Genomic DNA, 15993 nt, shown 5'->3' with positions numbered 1-15993 from the left:
GCTGAAGCCTGGCTTGGAGAATTTTAAGCATTACTTTACTAGCATGTGAGATGAGTGCAATTGTGCGGTAGTTTGAGCACTCTTTGGCATGGTAGTAATGGAAGAAACCCACAAATCCCAAGATGCCATTAGGTAGGGATGAGGCATAATGACCAGCAGATATGCCCACAACACCTAATGAGGTGTTGAGTGGATCTGAGAACAGAAGACTAAGACAGTGAGATGTACAAATTGGAAATTACTGTGAACCAAGAGGAAGATGGCACATGAAGCTGAGGGATTTCACCCACCCCAACAGCAAGGAAGTGCAAGAAGCTGGGAATGCAGAGAGACCCCACAAGAACCAGCAAATCTCCCTGTCAGGACAGGGCCCCACACTGAGCAGAAACTCCTGGGAAATGATTCAAAATGGAGAAGGACAAGAGTCGTGGAGATAAAGGAACAGAAGGTTCAGATAAAAGTGGGAGAAAACAAGTGGCTTTATGTTTTAAACACCTGAAAACAACTGAAGAGACAGGTCTGTGTGGTTAGAAAAGCTATTTTGAATATTAATGCCCTTTAAAGGTAATGAAAAAACAATGCCACATAAAAATGATCAACAGAAAATAATCAAGGTCAAATCTCATACAAAGTTGTCAGAAGAGGAGAATAAGATGTAGAACAGTGTCTCTAACAGTGAAGCCACACAAGAACAAACATGCCCAGAAAACAGATCAAAGCCACAGACTACTAATCAGAACAAACTGAAAGCCATAAATACAAGATAACAAAGAATATATAAATGAGTCCAAAGACACATGATGTTATAAAAGAGCAACTAAATCAGAAATCAGAAACACACAGAATTAAAACAAAAACTCAGGAAAGAATTAGAAGTTTTTTAAAAATTCAAAACTGGATATCAAATTAAATAGATGATCAAAACAAATAAACACAGCAAATAATGGTAGAACTCTGGACAGGCAAAAGAAGAAAAAAAGAAAACTTAATGGAAGTAAAAAGTAATGAAAAGTATCTAAGAGAAAGTGACAAATATTAGTGTCAGGCAATGAAGACCTAAATACAGGTAAGAGGGTCAATGAAACAGGAAACTCAAACAAGGAAACAGGATACTAAAAACTTCATTTTTAAAAAGTCACTGGAATAAAAAAAAATTTTTGAATGTCACTGAAATAAAAACTTTGAAATTACATGCTAAAAGAACATATCACATGCAGGCAATTCCTGTCTAAAAGAAACCTCCTATGTTTCAAGACAGAGACAGGTCAAACATAGAAGTACTAAAAAAGACAGATCACGCAACCATCTAGCAAGAGAGAGCTGCAAGAGAGCTGCAGTGGCTCCAGGCAAACAACACATCTAATCACCACTGTGAAACAGGAAATGAGCCAGTTACAGAGTTTTACATTTTCTGATAGCCTTACTAAAAAAAAAAAAAAAAAAAAAAAACAGGTACAATTGGTGTTAATAATGTCTTATTTAATGCATCTTTCTCCCCTGCAGAGCTCCCAGGAAAACGTAATAACTGATTTCACCTGCATCTCAAGACTTAAAATGGTGTCATAATGTCATTTTTTTTCCGCAATGAACTGACAATTTAATTACTCACTAACAGCTAAGACCAGGCCCAGAGAAAGGATCGATCTGATACATTTCTTGGATTCTGTCCCAGTAAAACCAACCTGTACAACCTCATGATTCAAGTAAAACTTAAGGTTCAGCTGTCCACAATACTCTAGTTCCAGGTTTCCATTTTATTAAAGACTGAAGAGGGAGCTCAGAGCAGACTGGTTTCATCAACTGCAAGTCATTTTATTTCACAAAATCAATACGCTTTCAAGGAATAAAATTTATTATAACTTCATCCAAAACATACTATGTCAGGAAGTCGAAGAGAAAACTTCCTCCGTGTGCTCAGCCACTTTCACCTCCCACCTCTGAAATCTTTTACACACCTATTTTACCACTGCAGATGCAGACAGGACCACACATGATTAGTGCCACAACATGATTTCAGTTGCTGTTCCAGCTACAAAGAAGTAGTTAAAGTAACTATTAAGCCCCTTTTGCCTATTGTCTCTGATTTGGCCAGATTAGGAATTCAAGCTGAGCTGACAGAACACAGCAAAGCCTACTGATGAAGATCAACAGAAATCCACGATTTTCGCTTCCTTAGGGAAAATCCTTTTCTAAGAAAAACCAAAAATTTTAATGAAGACAAGTAGGTTAATGTTATGACATAAATTAAACTAATGGCTGCACCAAGTTACCTTACTGTGGGTTTCTTTGGGAATGACAAGGTTATCAAAGAAATCTCTATGCATTTAGCTGGTGATTTTCTCCTTATGAAAGAAAATAAGAAGAGCAAAAAAGTTTATCCAAAACATTTTTAGAACCTGTCTTTTTGACTTAACCCAAGAACCCTGTCACATTCTTTTGAATTACTGGAGATTTCAGAAAAGTCTTATCCTTTGGGGTAGAATTTGACTCTTGGAAAAAGTTGAATCACATCTGTAATTCTGATGTGTCATTTTTATTCTAATGCATATAATGAAAATGATTTTTGAACTGCTGTGGCAACCAAAGAAGATTTGAGCATACCACCCAAGAATCTCAAAAATGGAAGAGACTTCAGTCACTGAAACTGCTCCTCACCTGCCATCCAAGGCTTGAACCCCACCTACATCTCCAGGTGCGCATTCGGCCTCTGCACACACCATCCCAGTGATGACGAACTCACTGTTCTCCGAAGGCAATTCTCTTCAGTTTGGAACAGTCTGAACACTGACAAGTACTGCCCTCTAGTTTCAGCATATATTACCCTGGAACCCCCACACACACTAGCTTAAATCAGACTTCCTATGGCGGCTATATTTTTGGAACTTTACAAGTATAAATGAACACAGGGAGAAAAGGACAACAAATGGAAAGCAACAGAAGCAATGAAAAAACTAAGAACTGATGGGAAACAAAGGCACAGGAAAGAAAGCCAGTCCAGACAACCAGATGACCATTTACATTTTAGATGTATCACGCGGCAGGTAAACAGACACCTGCCAATCTTAACATTTCTAAGTGTACACATTAACTCCTATGACTGTGGCCAAAGTTTCCCATATTGAAACACTGAAACAGTTTAATAAATCCTTTTTTCCTGTTTCTGTATAAAACACCTAGGCTTCATTGATACTGTTAAAGAACAACAGTTAATGATATTCTGCTCTTTATTCTACTCAAATATATCATGTTATCTAGCAAAAAAAACTCCATGCCTGGCTGTATCTATTCCTTTCTCTTAAAGTCTATCATAATATTAGCAGTTGGCTTTGTTTGTTTTATGAAAAGCATTTTTCACAAAGCAACAAGATTTTTAATTATTTCACAAGAGTTCTTGAAACACAAATATGAATAGATAATGTACAGCCATGCTGAAATTCCAGTGCCACAGAATCAACCTATCGGGCTAACTCCAGCCTCACCAAACATACTTGGGAAAATTACCAATTACCATGCTAAAGATACTCATATTGGAAAAGACCCTGATACTGGGAAAGACTGAAGGCAGGAGAAGGGGATGACAGAGGCGGGGACGGCTGGATGGCATCACCGACTCAATGGACATGAGTTTGAGCAGGCTCTGGGAGTTGGTGGTGGACAGGGAGGCCTGGTGTGCTGCAGTCCATGGGGTCACAAAGAGTGGGACACAACTGAGCGACTGAACTGAAGCTGAACTGAAGGATATCCAAGGTTTCTTAAGGTGTGATAAATTCTTGAATACCAAAGGTTTCAAATAGAAAATCTAAAAGAACTGATACTTTAAAGAGGTCACTACTAGAAAGAGGGGAAAATCATCTGCACAGAAAAATAAAAACTGAACCCATGAGAGTAACTGAGTTTTCCCTTGGAGCAAGACAAATGAGCAAAAAGGCTAAAGGCAAAACTGTATAAAGTCTCCAACAGGAGGGAAAAGCAGAAAAAAGTTTAAAACAAAGAAGAAAACACAGCGACTTAAATAATGAAACAAAACAGAGGATAAGAGATAGTAACTGTAGATTCTCTTACACAGAAAAAGCTTCAAGAAGGCAGTGAGGAGTGTCAGGGAAGCAAGGACCACGTGGGTGACATGGACATGGCCACAAGCGTTAACTGCACTCTTTGTGAGTACAGGCCCAGCAGAGGGGTGGAGTAAAGACGAGTCAGCAGAGGCCAGTCGGGTAGAGGAGTGAGACAGCAGGGAGAGACCCTGCTCAAGAAATCCAGCTGCTGCAAGAAGGTCAGGGCTGCCCCTGGAGGACAGTGGCTGGCACTGTGAACAGTCGGTGAACACTCGCAGGTGAACAAGTGAGTGAACCGGCATCGCAGGGTTGAGGGCTGTCTGTCGAGGGTCCAAGGGTACAAGGCAAACTTTTGTGGAGGCAGTGGGCAAGACAGCAGGTTTCAAAGAGGAGGAAAGCATTTAAAGATGCCTGCAATGAATATAACTTCTTTAATTAGGTAGAAAAGCAGAAAGGAAGCTGAGAATGGAAACAAAGGCAGAGCAACTAGCACCACCACCTTCCCCAACTCTGCCCCTAGAACAATAGAGCCAGCTGCTCAAGTCAGAGCAGAGATGCTCAGAGGAGGGTGGACAGAAAGCGAGAGCGAGGAAAGCCTCTGTTCTTCTGATTCAAGAGTAAACAATGATGTGAGGAGAGCTCAGTTCAAAGACCGCTCCCTCTGGGCCAAAGTGTGGTCAAAGCCACAGCACAAAGAGGCAAGGTATACAGACACGGAAGAAAAGTGCCTACAGAACGCTGAAGGCAAGCGTACCGTGCCTAAGGAGACTGGACGTATTTGATAAATGAACACACTGCAGTCGTGTGTGCTGGGTGTTCCACCCTGCAAAATGCCAAGTACTGACACCTTATCAACAAACCTCACCAGTAAGTCCTAAACAAAGAACATGTGAGAGAATATTACTAAAACATTTACAGATTATAAAGTATGAAAAATGTTACCAAAAGTTACCATGAAAAGTGGTCTAAAATTACCAAAAAAACACCAAAAGCATGGAGTATACGTTCCAATGTGGACAAAGTCTCACTAGGATGTTTTATTAGGCAGCACAATTTACACAACTCTCTACAAAGTGAGCCAAGAAACTTTATTCTTTTCTAATCCTCACTTCTTTTTTTTAATTGTATTTTTTAATGAAAGTACAGTTGATTTACAATGTTATTTTCTGGTACACAGCAAAGTGAGTGATTCAGTTACACACACACACACACACACACATATATATATATTCTTTTTCATATTCTTTTCCACTGTGGTTTCTTACAGGATATTTAGTATAGTGTTACACTAGGACCTTGCTGTTTAGTGTATTCTTCATTTTAATTCCTTCAATACAGACAGTGAAAAATAAATAATTAAGAATTTTTAAATAATGAGGGGAAAAGGTAATCAAGACTTGGGATTAATGAACCAGTACTAAACCAAAAATAATACTTTTATAAATACGATGGCTTTTATTTTATAACACATTGATCCTTTCCAAAAATTTGAGAAGTATCCAAGAATAAACCCAAGATCAAAGACATTTAATCTATGAACCACCATTCAAAACCATTTTTTATTATAATTTAAGGTGAATAACTCTATTTCCATACTAATAAGTTTTGATAGATAAATTGTTTTCTTTTAAAAGTAAGCATACAGCAATTCTAACACAGCTATGATAGATGCCCTAAAAACTGACTCCCACAGACACTATATATATGATGGATATATAATATCAGATCCTCGAACTCCACCATTTTAGGTAAAGGACCTGAGAATCCACAGATTTCAAATGTGAAGGGGTCCTGGACCAGTCCCCAAGGACACAGGTGAACGACTGTTTAGACCTTTACCAAGGTACATAAAACTCACTTTTATCTGTATTTGATCCATAATTATACCTCATTTTTTATATACTTTATTTTTTTTTTAAGTAAAAAAAAAAAAGCTAAAGTTGGATTAAGATCCCATAGGCCATAGGGCACCAGCCAAAGGAAAAAAAAGAGACTGGAAAGATCCTCAAAGCAGCAATATTGAGGATCTTGCACAGCAAACAAAACAGACTAATCCTACTAGTAACTGACAAGCCAGTGTGACGGAGTGTTCAAGATGTGCCAGTCTGAAAAGAGCTCAATACCATAAATCAACTATGCGTCAATAGCCAGTGAGCCCACCAGTGTTATAAACGCTTTGCCCGTATTACCCATATTACCGCACAGCCCCACCAGAGGGCACTGCGACCGCCTGCCCTCAGACACGGGCACCGCGGCACCTGAGGCAAGGCACCCTGCCAGGACTGCCCCCCGCTACCCCGGAGTCTGACTCCACAGAAAGCCTTCTCAGTCACCTTGTTCTATGGCCTCTCGGGAACCAGCTGCCTGAAAACAAAGCTTGCGCTCCTCAGTATGGAGCCTCGGGGTCTTTGCCAACCACTTTCTCTTTTTCAGTACACAGCCGTCCAGAACGGATTTTAAAGAACAACTCTGGCTCTGCCTGCAAGCACTGACAAGGCCCACACAAGAATACCCGCAGGCTCACCTGTCCTTGTGACTAAGCTGACCCACCATTCTTTTCTTTAAAGTGAGCCTCACTGTCTTCTCAACTTGACTTCGCAGGCATGCACTCTAACCTCACCCTCCTCAACTGCAGGAGGCACCCCAAGGCTTATGAAGACACAGCACATCCCTATGAGAAGTACTCGACAGAAGTCTGGCATTCAAAAACAGTAATTCTTATTTGAAGAAGCTGACGTACAAATAAGTGTTCAAATATAACTTCAAAGACTGTACACTCCTTAGTAATTGCTTTCAAGATCCTTACATATTTAGTAAACAGTGTCTTGCTTTATAACGTATCCCCCAGAAAACCAGTAAACTATAGTGCTCTGGTTGGGAAGTTATGCCCTAAACTACTAGAAAAGAACAGCTGTCCACCTCAAAGAACCTGCTTTCAACAGCCTAGTTGAGAAAAATAATATTTCTGGAGAATTTAAGTGTCTAGGGATTCCATGTTTTCTCCCTGGTTTGAAATGAACCATTAAAAAGGCAACACATTTGGTCTTGAGCGTTCTGTATCTTCACAACCATTACAAACTCAAGTGACATTTTCAAGCTACACTTCATGTTCTCTTGATGACAACTTAAGAAACAATCTCATAAAAATCTGTAACCATAGTTACTACAGAGATGTTACTAAGAAAACTGCCTTAAAATGAAATGTTCAAAAAGCTCTGCTTCCTTAAGTAAATTTCCTCAAGGATCTTGAAAAGACAGTTTCATATTTCCTTTTATATTCTAGCCAACAAAAAGTTAAAAAACTAACCTAAGACTAAACTAATTAATTATGCTTGACTTTATGGCCTGAAGATCTCTATTCTATTTTTTTCCTTTGAGTATTTTTGAGGTTTAGTTTTTTAATATTTAAATTTTTGCTACATCTAGTATTTACTTTGGTATAAATGTCTTCAGTATAGAAGCTGTACTTTCTTTAACCAAGTCTATATACGTTTTTTTAATGATCACTCTCTCCCAGCACTCTATTATTTCTACCCTTACTTTACATATCCATGTCAATTTGTGTGTTATATTTGTTTTATTATTGTGAAGTATATGTGTGTATCCCTGAGGTTCAACTACATACACTTGTATATTTAGGTTTCATGCTGACTATAAGTAATTTGAAAAGGGCATAAGAAAAAGACATGCAATTTCACTGTGAACTATAAATATAACCAGTAGAAATAATCATTTTTACATTAGCAATTAACCTTAAGGATTAGAAAGTATGATTTTGAAAATTTAATACTGTCATTGGAAAAATGGCAAGCCCTTAAAAGTTTACATTTATCTCTAAAAAACTAAACCGCTCCAAATAAGCCCAGTCACGAGAAGAACACTGACTAAATGGGCTGTCTTCCAGCTCCTGTGACTTGTCTGAGAGTGGAGAACACCCACTCCTGCACAGAAGGAAGCCCTTCCTTCCCCTTAGCGCTGCAGACAGAGGCGGTTTGCTCTTTGTCTTTACTCAGGCGCCCTCTACTGACTGCAAAGCAAAACAGACTACGGAATTATACCCGAAATCTCATCAGCACAGGAAAAGAATTTATTTTTTAAATACTTCAAAATCAACATTTTAGATAAAACTACATTAAAAACTGACTTTACTACAGAACCAAGAAAAAATAAACATCTGTGAACTGACGGTCCAAGTTAACGCTCAAATTTTATTTGTGGCGTACATCATATTTCAATATACTACTGTGCAATGTTAATCCTTAGATGCAAGAAGGATTAAAAAGCTCTTAAATACATTTTAAATAATTTCTCTGTAGGGTAATGTTTACCTGGATCTGTTCTGGTGTCCATTGGTCTAGGTTGACTGACTTGACCCTGGATATATGAACCCCAAGATTCCTATGGATGCCAGCACATCTGATGCAAATAAACACACCAATATTCCAGGAAGCCCATCGAGGACCTGATTACAGAGAAGAAACAAAGAAAATCTAGCATTAAAAACTAAAAAAATATCATAACAGCATATAAGAAGCATTCTGGTTCTTTATACAATCATAATGAAGGGTTACAGAATTCACAGGCTCAAATTTTCAAATGGCACAGCAGCAGCTTGCTAAGAAGACTTGTCTTGGTTGTGCTGCTGCTGCGGCTGCTAAGTCACTTCAGTCGTGTCCGACTCTGTGCGACCCCATAGATGGCAGCCCACCAGGCTCCCCCATCCCTGGGATTCTCCAGGCAAGGACACTGGAGTGGGTTGCCATTTCCTTCTCCAATGCAGGAAAGTGAAAAGTGAAAGGGAAGTTGCTCAGTTGTGTCCTATTAGCGACTCCATGGACTGCAGCCCACCAGGCTCCTCCATCCATGGGATTTTCCAGGCAAGAGTACTGGAGTGGGGTGCCGTTGCCTTCTCCGTTGGTTGTGCTAAAAGGCTATAAATCAACCTTCAGCCTTCAAGAACTTTAATGAGTTTACTAATTTTGCCTTCCTAGGAACTTCCCCCCAAAATCTAAGAATTTAAAACTACTTTATGTGAACAGTTTTTTCACTAGGCATATTTGATTCAGGAGTAGTAACAGCCCACAGTAAAGGTAAGCCCTTTATTAAATGTTTAGGGTATTGTTTAAAAGACTACCAACAAGTAAAAATCAAAGAGGTTTTTTAAAATGAAACAGAAATTAGTTAAAAAAAAAAAAAAAGACAATGAACCTAAATAGAAAAATGGACCAAAAAGATACAAATGGGTAATTCACAGAAAAAGAAATGTATGGCCAACAAACACATAAAAATATGTACTCTCTCACTGGTAACTGGGGGGAAATGCCCTTTAAAACTATAATAACTTCTACTTTGAAATCAACACCTTGAGGAGGGGAACATTTTTATCAATTAATACCATTAATAATTATAAGACTAAAAAAAGACTGCCTCAAGAAGCCTTTTATCAACATGAATAAATCCCAGATATAACCCTCAGATTAAGAAGTTACAGATGAACTGAGGTGCGTTACAAAATGTTAAGTCTTTGGGTCAAAAAACTGATTCAAACACCATAGAGAAACTCACCTAAATATGTAAGATACAAGCCTTAGCTGTACTATTCTTCTAGTACTACTAGCTGTACCTTTGACTGTACTACTTCTTGATAATTTTAAATCTTCTTAGGATTATCTTCACATACTGCTCGTACAATTAAAGTAAAATGGAAAATAAAAGTAATATCTGGAAATTATATCAAATATTCAGAAGCTCATATATGATTTCTCTAAATGACTTGATTATGAAAAATACAGTAAGAGATATTAATAAAAATCAAGCTTTTTTAAAAATTTAGGGTTTAGGTACATACTTTTTATCTAAAGATGAGAATCTACAAAATAACACCAAGGCTAAAAATTTTAATGTAGTTAACACTAAACACATTCTCCAAAAATTCCTTAGGAGAGAGGTTATGTGTATACAATTTATGTCAAAATATCTTGCTTTTAAATTTGAGAAATGACACCTATAAACAGACAAACATCTGGGACATGCTCTATTTAAGACTCTATTTGACTACCAACCGTGTCAAAACGAGTTAGCGGTCAAAAGACCCCTGCTGTGCATGTGCTCAGCCACTTCTGAGCTGCATAGATTACACTGGACCTGGTAACAGAGCTGTAAGGTTCTCATCTATTCAAAGGAGTTAGAATGGTTGCCCTCAATACTTAGGTGAGATGTGTACGGAAAATATTTTTAAAGTTTTAAAGCACTACTTAACGCAAGTTACTGCCATGTTAAGAAATCCTGATGATTAAAATATGACACTTTTTTCCCTCTAGAGAAGTTCCTATATTGGTCTGTAAAACAACTGTATCTTAACTTTCCTCAAAAGTAACTCCTATAAAGGCAGTGGGTCCAGAGCATGATGAGAAAACAGAAATCTTCAACATACTCCAAGAAGGGCTTCATTTTTGTGAAAATAGAATGATTTCCCTGGGAATAATCTGCCAGAATTTCAGCCAAATACAAATGGAAATCTTTAGCACGATTTGCTAATGTGGATGCTATGACTGAAAGAACTTGCATAATACGATGCAACTCTCCATGCAGGTACAAAACTGCAGTACCCAATACAGTGGTGCATTTTTATAACAACAAAAGATAAGAAAGGGATTCAAATGCATAAAAGCCTTATGCAAGAATAATGCTAGCAGTAATATGAAAAAAAGGCTATATTACTATTGAGCAAAAACTAGATATAATTAAATGTTATATGGTATTTAAATCTTATTAATTTAAGGCTATAAAAACCATTTTATTGATTCCTACAAGGAAGAAAAAAAAAACCCGGTTATCATTTATGGGAAACTTTAGCCCCAATCATTTTTTACATATTGAAATAATAATGTAATTTTGTCAATGAATCTTTCTTTAGAACATAAACTATCATAACTGAACAATATAATCAAGAACCCCTAAAAATATTTAAAAGTCTAACCAAAGTTACAGATGGAACATGCACTCTATAAAATTAGCCCTGTGAATTTACCTAAAATTGCCTTGATAAGATAGTAGTTGCTTAACATGGCAGTCATTCAATTATCAATATGAAATCCTTCTTTTCATTCACCAAACAAGCTTCCCCTGTGGCTTAGTGGTGAAGAATCCACCTGCCAATGCAGGAGGTGCAGGTTCAATTCCTGGGTTGGGAAGATACCCCCAGAGAAGGAAATGGCAACGCACTCCAGTCTTTTTGCCTGGAAATCCTCATGGACAGAGGAGCCTGGAGGGCTACAGTCCATTGGGTCACAAAGAGTCAGACACAACTTAGCAACTGAACAACAACAAATTCAATGAGTACTTACCAATTCTGTGCCAACTAAATGCTTTAAAAGACCACTGACACAATGATAAAAGGCTAAGTTCTCACACTCAGGAGACGATACCAATTTAAATAGATGCAACCATTTTTTTAAAAAATTGGTGAAATCTAGTCAGATGAATAAACCCTTCCAACCAACAATCTACTCATAAACACACAAAACACAAACACATGTGCTTACACATATATTTTTCTCAATTTATGCATATGTTTATTTTAAACAATATGACATGTCTATGTACACAGAGAAATTCACACATACACAACACACCCTTTAGCAGTATTTTAAACAGTAGGTCACAACTCATTAATTTAATCTCAACCAGAATTTATTTTTAGGAGGAAAATGGTATAAGTGCATCAGATGAAGAGTAAATATAACTTTGTTAAAACCTTTAAAAAATCAGTAATATACATATATATGTACAGACACACATACACACAAAAATCAGGTCACATTATAAAATGCTGTTTCTCTGGATCAGAGTCAAGCAAGGCTGAAAAACACTACAAAGAAACTCATACATGTATTCAAGAAGCTGCATAACCAGAGTATTTACAGTAGCATGATTTCTGAAAAGATTGACAACTTAAATGTTCACCAGTACAATTATCTCCATACCACAGAAAATTATACAACAATGAAAATGAATAGACTGCACATATCAACCTGGTTAAATGGAACATTTGTAATCAATTTTAGCACAAGGTGAAATATATAAAGGCTTCCCTGGTGGCTCAGAGGGTAAAGAATCTTCCGGCAATACAGGAAACCCAGGTTCGATACCTGAGTCGGGACGATCCCCTGGAGAAGGGGCTACACGCTCCGGCATTCTTCAGGGGCAAGGAGACAAGGCTATGGGAAGGCAAGCAGGTCTCACAGAGGGGGCCAATCTTGAAATGAAGCTTAAATGCTGGCCGGAGCCACTGACAGAGTATGCCAAGACACGTCTCAGCAAAGGCTGAAGAAGGTGAGGGTGGTCAGGCAGTCTGGCAGAGCAGAGGGCAGGGCATCAGGGAACTGGGGACCTTTCAGGAGCTGACAGAGGAGCCATATAATAAAGGCCTCATGTGGCAACAGAGGGGCCGACCCCGGCCCCCACGGAGAAGACCTCAGTCCTCGTCCAAGTGCACCTGGCCTTCCCTGCTTTTGCACATGTTGCCCCCTCTGCCCCTAATGCTTCCTGCAGGCAGTGAGGTGCCAGGCTCGCTCCGTCACATGCCTCCTTCTCTGGGCAACTTTGGTGACCCCTCCAGCCACAGCTGCCTCCCCCAGCTACTCTCCATCACTCATACATAACAGGACAGTCTCCTCTGAAGTCTATGTAAAAATCTAAGCTAAACAAAAAGACAGATACAGGCAAACACAAATAGATGAACAGCTGGAGGGTCTAATTATCTCAGCAGCTAAGTTTCAAAACAAGAAAAGTTAAAGAACTGCAGCATCAGTTTCAGATCAGTGTCTCTCAAACTCTAAGGCACATGCATGTCGTGGGAGACACAATGGAATCTGGTGGCCCCGGACGTGCCTGAGACTCTGCAACCTGACAAGCAGCCCGAGACACCAGTGCTGCCAGTCACAGGTCACAGGGACAAGAGCAAGATCCAGACTACTTTCTGTATAAAATGCCTCATAGATAGAACAGTCCTTTTTCTTGCTGAGAGCATCTGCATTTGCTCACATGTGTTCTGTCCCTTTCCTCTTCCCATTTTATGCTTTATCTTGTTTCTTTTCATCTTGTGATTCTGTTACCAAACTGAAGAAGCTATAGTTATTTTTACTGCTTTCTTTTCCTTTAAGCTTTATGCTATAATGGTTTGACAAACTATCTCATATAGTCACAATTTTATATTTGCCACCTTACTCAAAGTTTTGTGTACATTTGCGTTTCCATTTCAGGTAGAAGAGTTCACTCCAACATCTCTTATAAGGCAAGTCTGCTGGTCATAAACTCCCTCAGCTTTTCCCTGTTTGGGAAAGCCTGTATTTCTCCTTCATATTTGAAGGGCAACTTTCCTGGGTACAGCAGTCCTGACCGACAGTTTTTCTCTTTCAGTGTTCTGAGAATGTCATTCCACTCTCCTGGCCTACAGAGTTTGTTTAGTCAAACTCCAGGAGACGGTGAAGGAAAGGGAAGCCTGGCATGCTGGAATCCATGGGATCGTAGAGTCAGACACGACTGAGCAACTAAACAAGTGAGGGTTCCTCTGCAGGCGACCATCCTTTTCTCCCTGGCTGCTTTAAGAGTCTTTCTTTGAGACATACAGATGGCTAATATTGCTCATTATTAGAGAAATACTAATCAAAACTACAATGAGATACCACTTCACACCAGCCAGAATGGTTATCATCAAAAAGTCTACAAACAATAAATGTTGCAGAGGCTGTGGAGAAAAGGGAACCCTCCTACGTTGCTGGTGGGAATGTAAAATTGGTACAACCATTATAAAGAGCAGTATGGAGGTTCCTCAAGAAACTAAAAATAGATAAAAACAGAACTACCGTATGACCCAGCAATCCCACTCTTGGGCATATCCAAAGGAAACAACAATTCAAAAAGATACCCCACTGTTCACTGCAGCACTATTTACAACAGCTGGGAGAAGGAAGCAACCTAAATATCCATCAACAGAGGAATAGATAAAAAAGATGTGTTACATATATACGGAGGAATATTACTTAGCCATAAAAAGAATCAAATAATGTCATTTGCACCAACATGGACGGACCTATAGGAGTTAGAGAAAGACAAATATCATATAATATCACTTTTGCAGAATGTAGAAAAATGATACAAATGAACTTATTTACAAAACAAAGTAGAGTCACGGATGTGGAAAACAAACTTATGGTTATGGGGCGGGGGGTGGGAACTTGACATATACACACTATGTACATAAAGCAGATAAACGAGGACCTACTATACAGTATAGGGAACACAGACCATTACTCTGTAATGACCTACACAGGAAAAGACTCTAAAAAAGAGTGGATATATGTATTGGTTGGATGGCATCACCCAATCAATGGACACGAGCAAACTCCAGGAAGTCTGGTGTGCTACAGCGCATGGGGTCGCGAAGAGCCAGACACAACTTAGCGACTGTAACTGACTCATTTTACTGTACCTGAAACTAATACAACACGGCAAATTAACCACACTCCAATAAGAAGTTTAAAAAAAGAAAAGCAGTGAAAAACCAGAGGACTGCGTTTAATCATGTATGAAATGAGTTGCCAGTCCAGGTTCGATGCACGATACTGGATGCTTGGGGCTGGTGCACTGGGACGATCCAGAGGGATGGAATGGGGAGGGAGGAGGGAGGAGGGAGGAGGGTTCAGGATGGGGAACACATGTATACCTGTGGCGGATTCATTTTGATATTTGGCAAAACTAATACAATTATGTAGAGTTTAAAAATAAAATTTAAAAAAAAAAAAAAAAAAAAGATAGTCGACGTGTCAAAACTTTCCGAGAAGTCAAGAAGAATGGGGCTAGGGCAGATGTGTCAACTGAGAAGGCCCAGGTAACCTCATGGCTGGAAGGCAGGGAAAGACAAAGAACTGTTCCTTCTGAATTCCACTACCAGGTGGGGGGGTGGGGGGGAGGCATTTACCCATTTTGAATTCTATTATCCTGTTAAACCCTTTCTCCCTTTCAGTCCCCAGCTCCACATCTTTAACATATCTGTAATCTTGATCCAACTTTATTTTGCACTACTTCAACTTACTTACACATTCAGGAAGCCAACTGGTTAGTCAGAAAGCAGAAGAGACTCACTGCTTTCCCTTGAATACACCTCAGTTACCCAGTCTTGAAACTTTCCTGCATACCACCTCCCTTGCCTAGAATGTTCTGCTTGTGACCACACAAGTCCTACCTCATCTTCAAGGCCTCCAGAGTCCCATATTCTCCATGAAGCCTTTCCTTATGACTCCACACCTCCATTCTCCTTCTTATAAATGTCTATAGCCCACGACAGCTTGTCTCAGACAAGACACCACAACGGATACCTGCTGTTTCTCCATGTGTAACTACTGAAGTGAATGGCACAGTTCTCACCAGGAAGGCAGTGTGTGGCCTGCGTCACCTAGAGTAAGGGAGCAGCAGAGTAAGCGAGCAGGCAACACAGTAAAAGATCAGCTAAGTCTGATGACTTGGTCAAACACAAGTCCTTTAATACCTGAAGCAACCCATGATTTATTTAAAAGCAGAAACAAAAGCAAAACCTGTGAGGCAGAAACTGTTCTTTTTAATATCCTTTTGCCATTCTTACTTTAAAAAAAAAGAAAAAGCCCCTAAGTTTTAGCTACAAACAAGGCTGCCCTGATAGAGAATACATTTCTCAGTCTCCTCTGTAGCAAGTGTGGCCGATGGAATGTGAACTGAAACGATGTGTTTTGCCATTACCCATGGGAAAACTGGCCCAGACTGGGCCTGTGTGTCTCGGGCCTCTTCCCCTTTCCCATGAGCTGAGAAAATGGTGAGAAGGGAACCTGCTGCCTTGGCTCCAGATACGAAAACTTCATGGTGAAGAGGACAAAAGCATCAATAGTAGTTCATCTCCATACTA

At 39.2% G+C, this 15993-nt stretch overlaps 1 protein-coding gene across 5 annotated transcripts in view; it reads right to left on the bottom strand.

Annotated features, from left to right (window-relative positions):
* Positions 1-15993, bottom strand: part of SMAP1 (small ArfGAP 1) — a 187806-nt gene that overhangs the window by 106884 nt on the left and 64929 nt on the right. For all 5 annotated transcript variants that reach the window (XM_055534776.1, XM_055534778.1, XM_055534777.1 and 2 more), the window contains one exon: positions 8384-8517. In XM_055534776.1, the coding sequence (XP_055390751.1) occupies positions 8384-8517 (134 nt within the window). The remainder of the gene's footprint in view (positions 1-8383; positions 8518-15993) is intronic.

This window comes from Bubalus kerabau, chromosome 9 (assembly GCF_029407905.1).
Source record: "Bubalus kerabau isolate K-KA32 ecotype Philippines breed swamp buffalo chromosome 9, PCC_UOA_SB_1v2, whole genome shotgun sequence".
NCBI classification, from domain to species: Eukaryota; Metazoa; Chordata; class Mammalia; order Artiodactyla; family Bovidae; genus Bubalus; species Bubalus kerabau.
The sequence above is the reverse complement of the archived record's forward strand: the minus strand, read 5'-3'. Positions and strand labels throughout refer to the sequence as shown.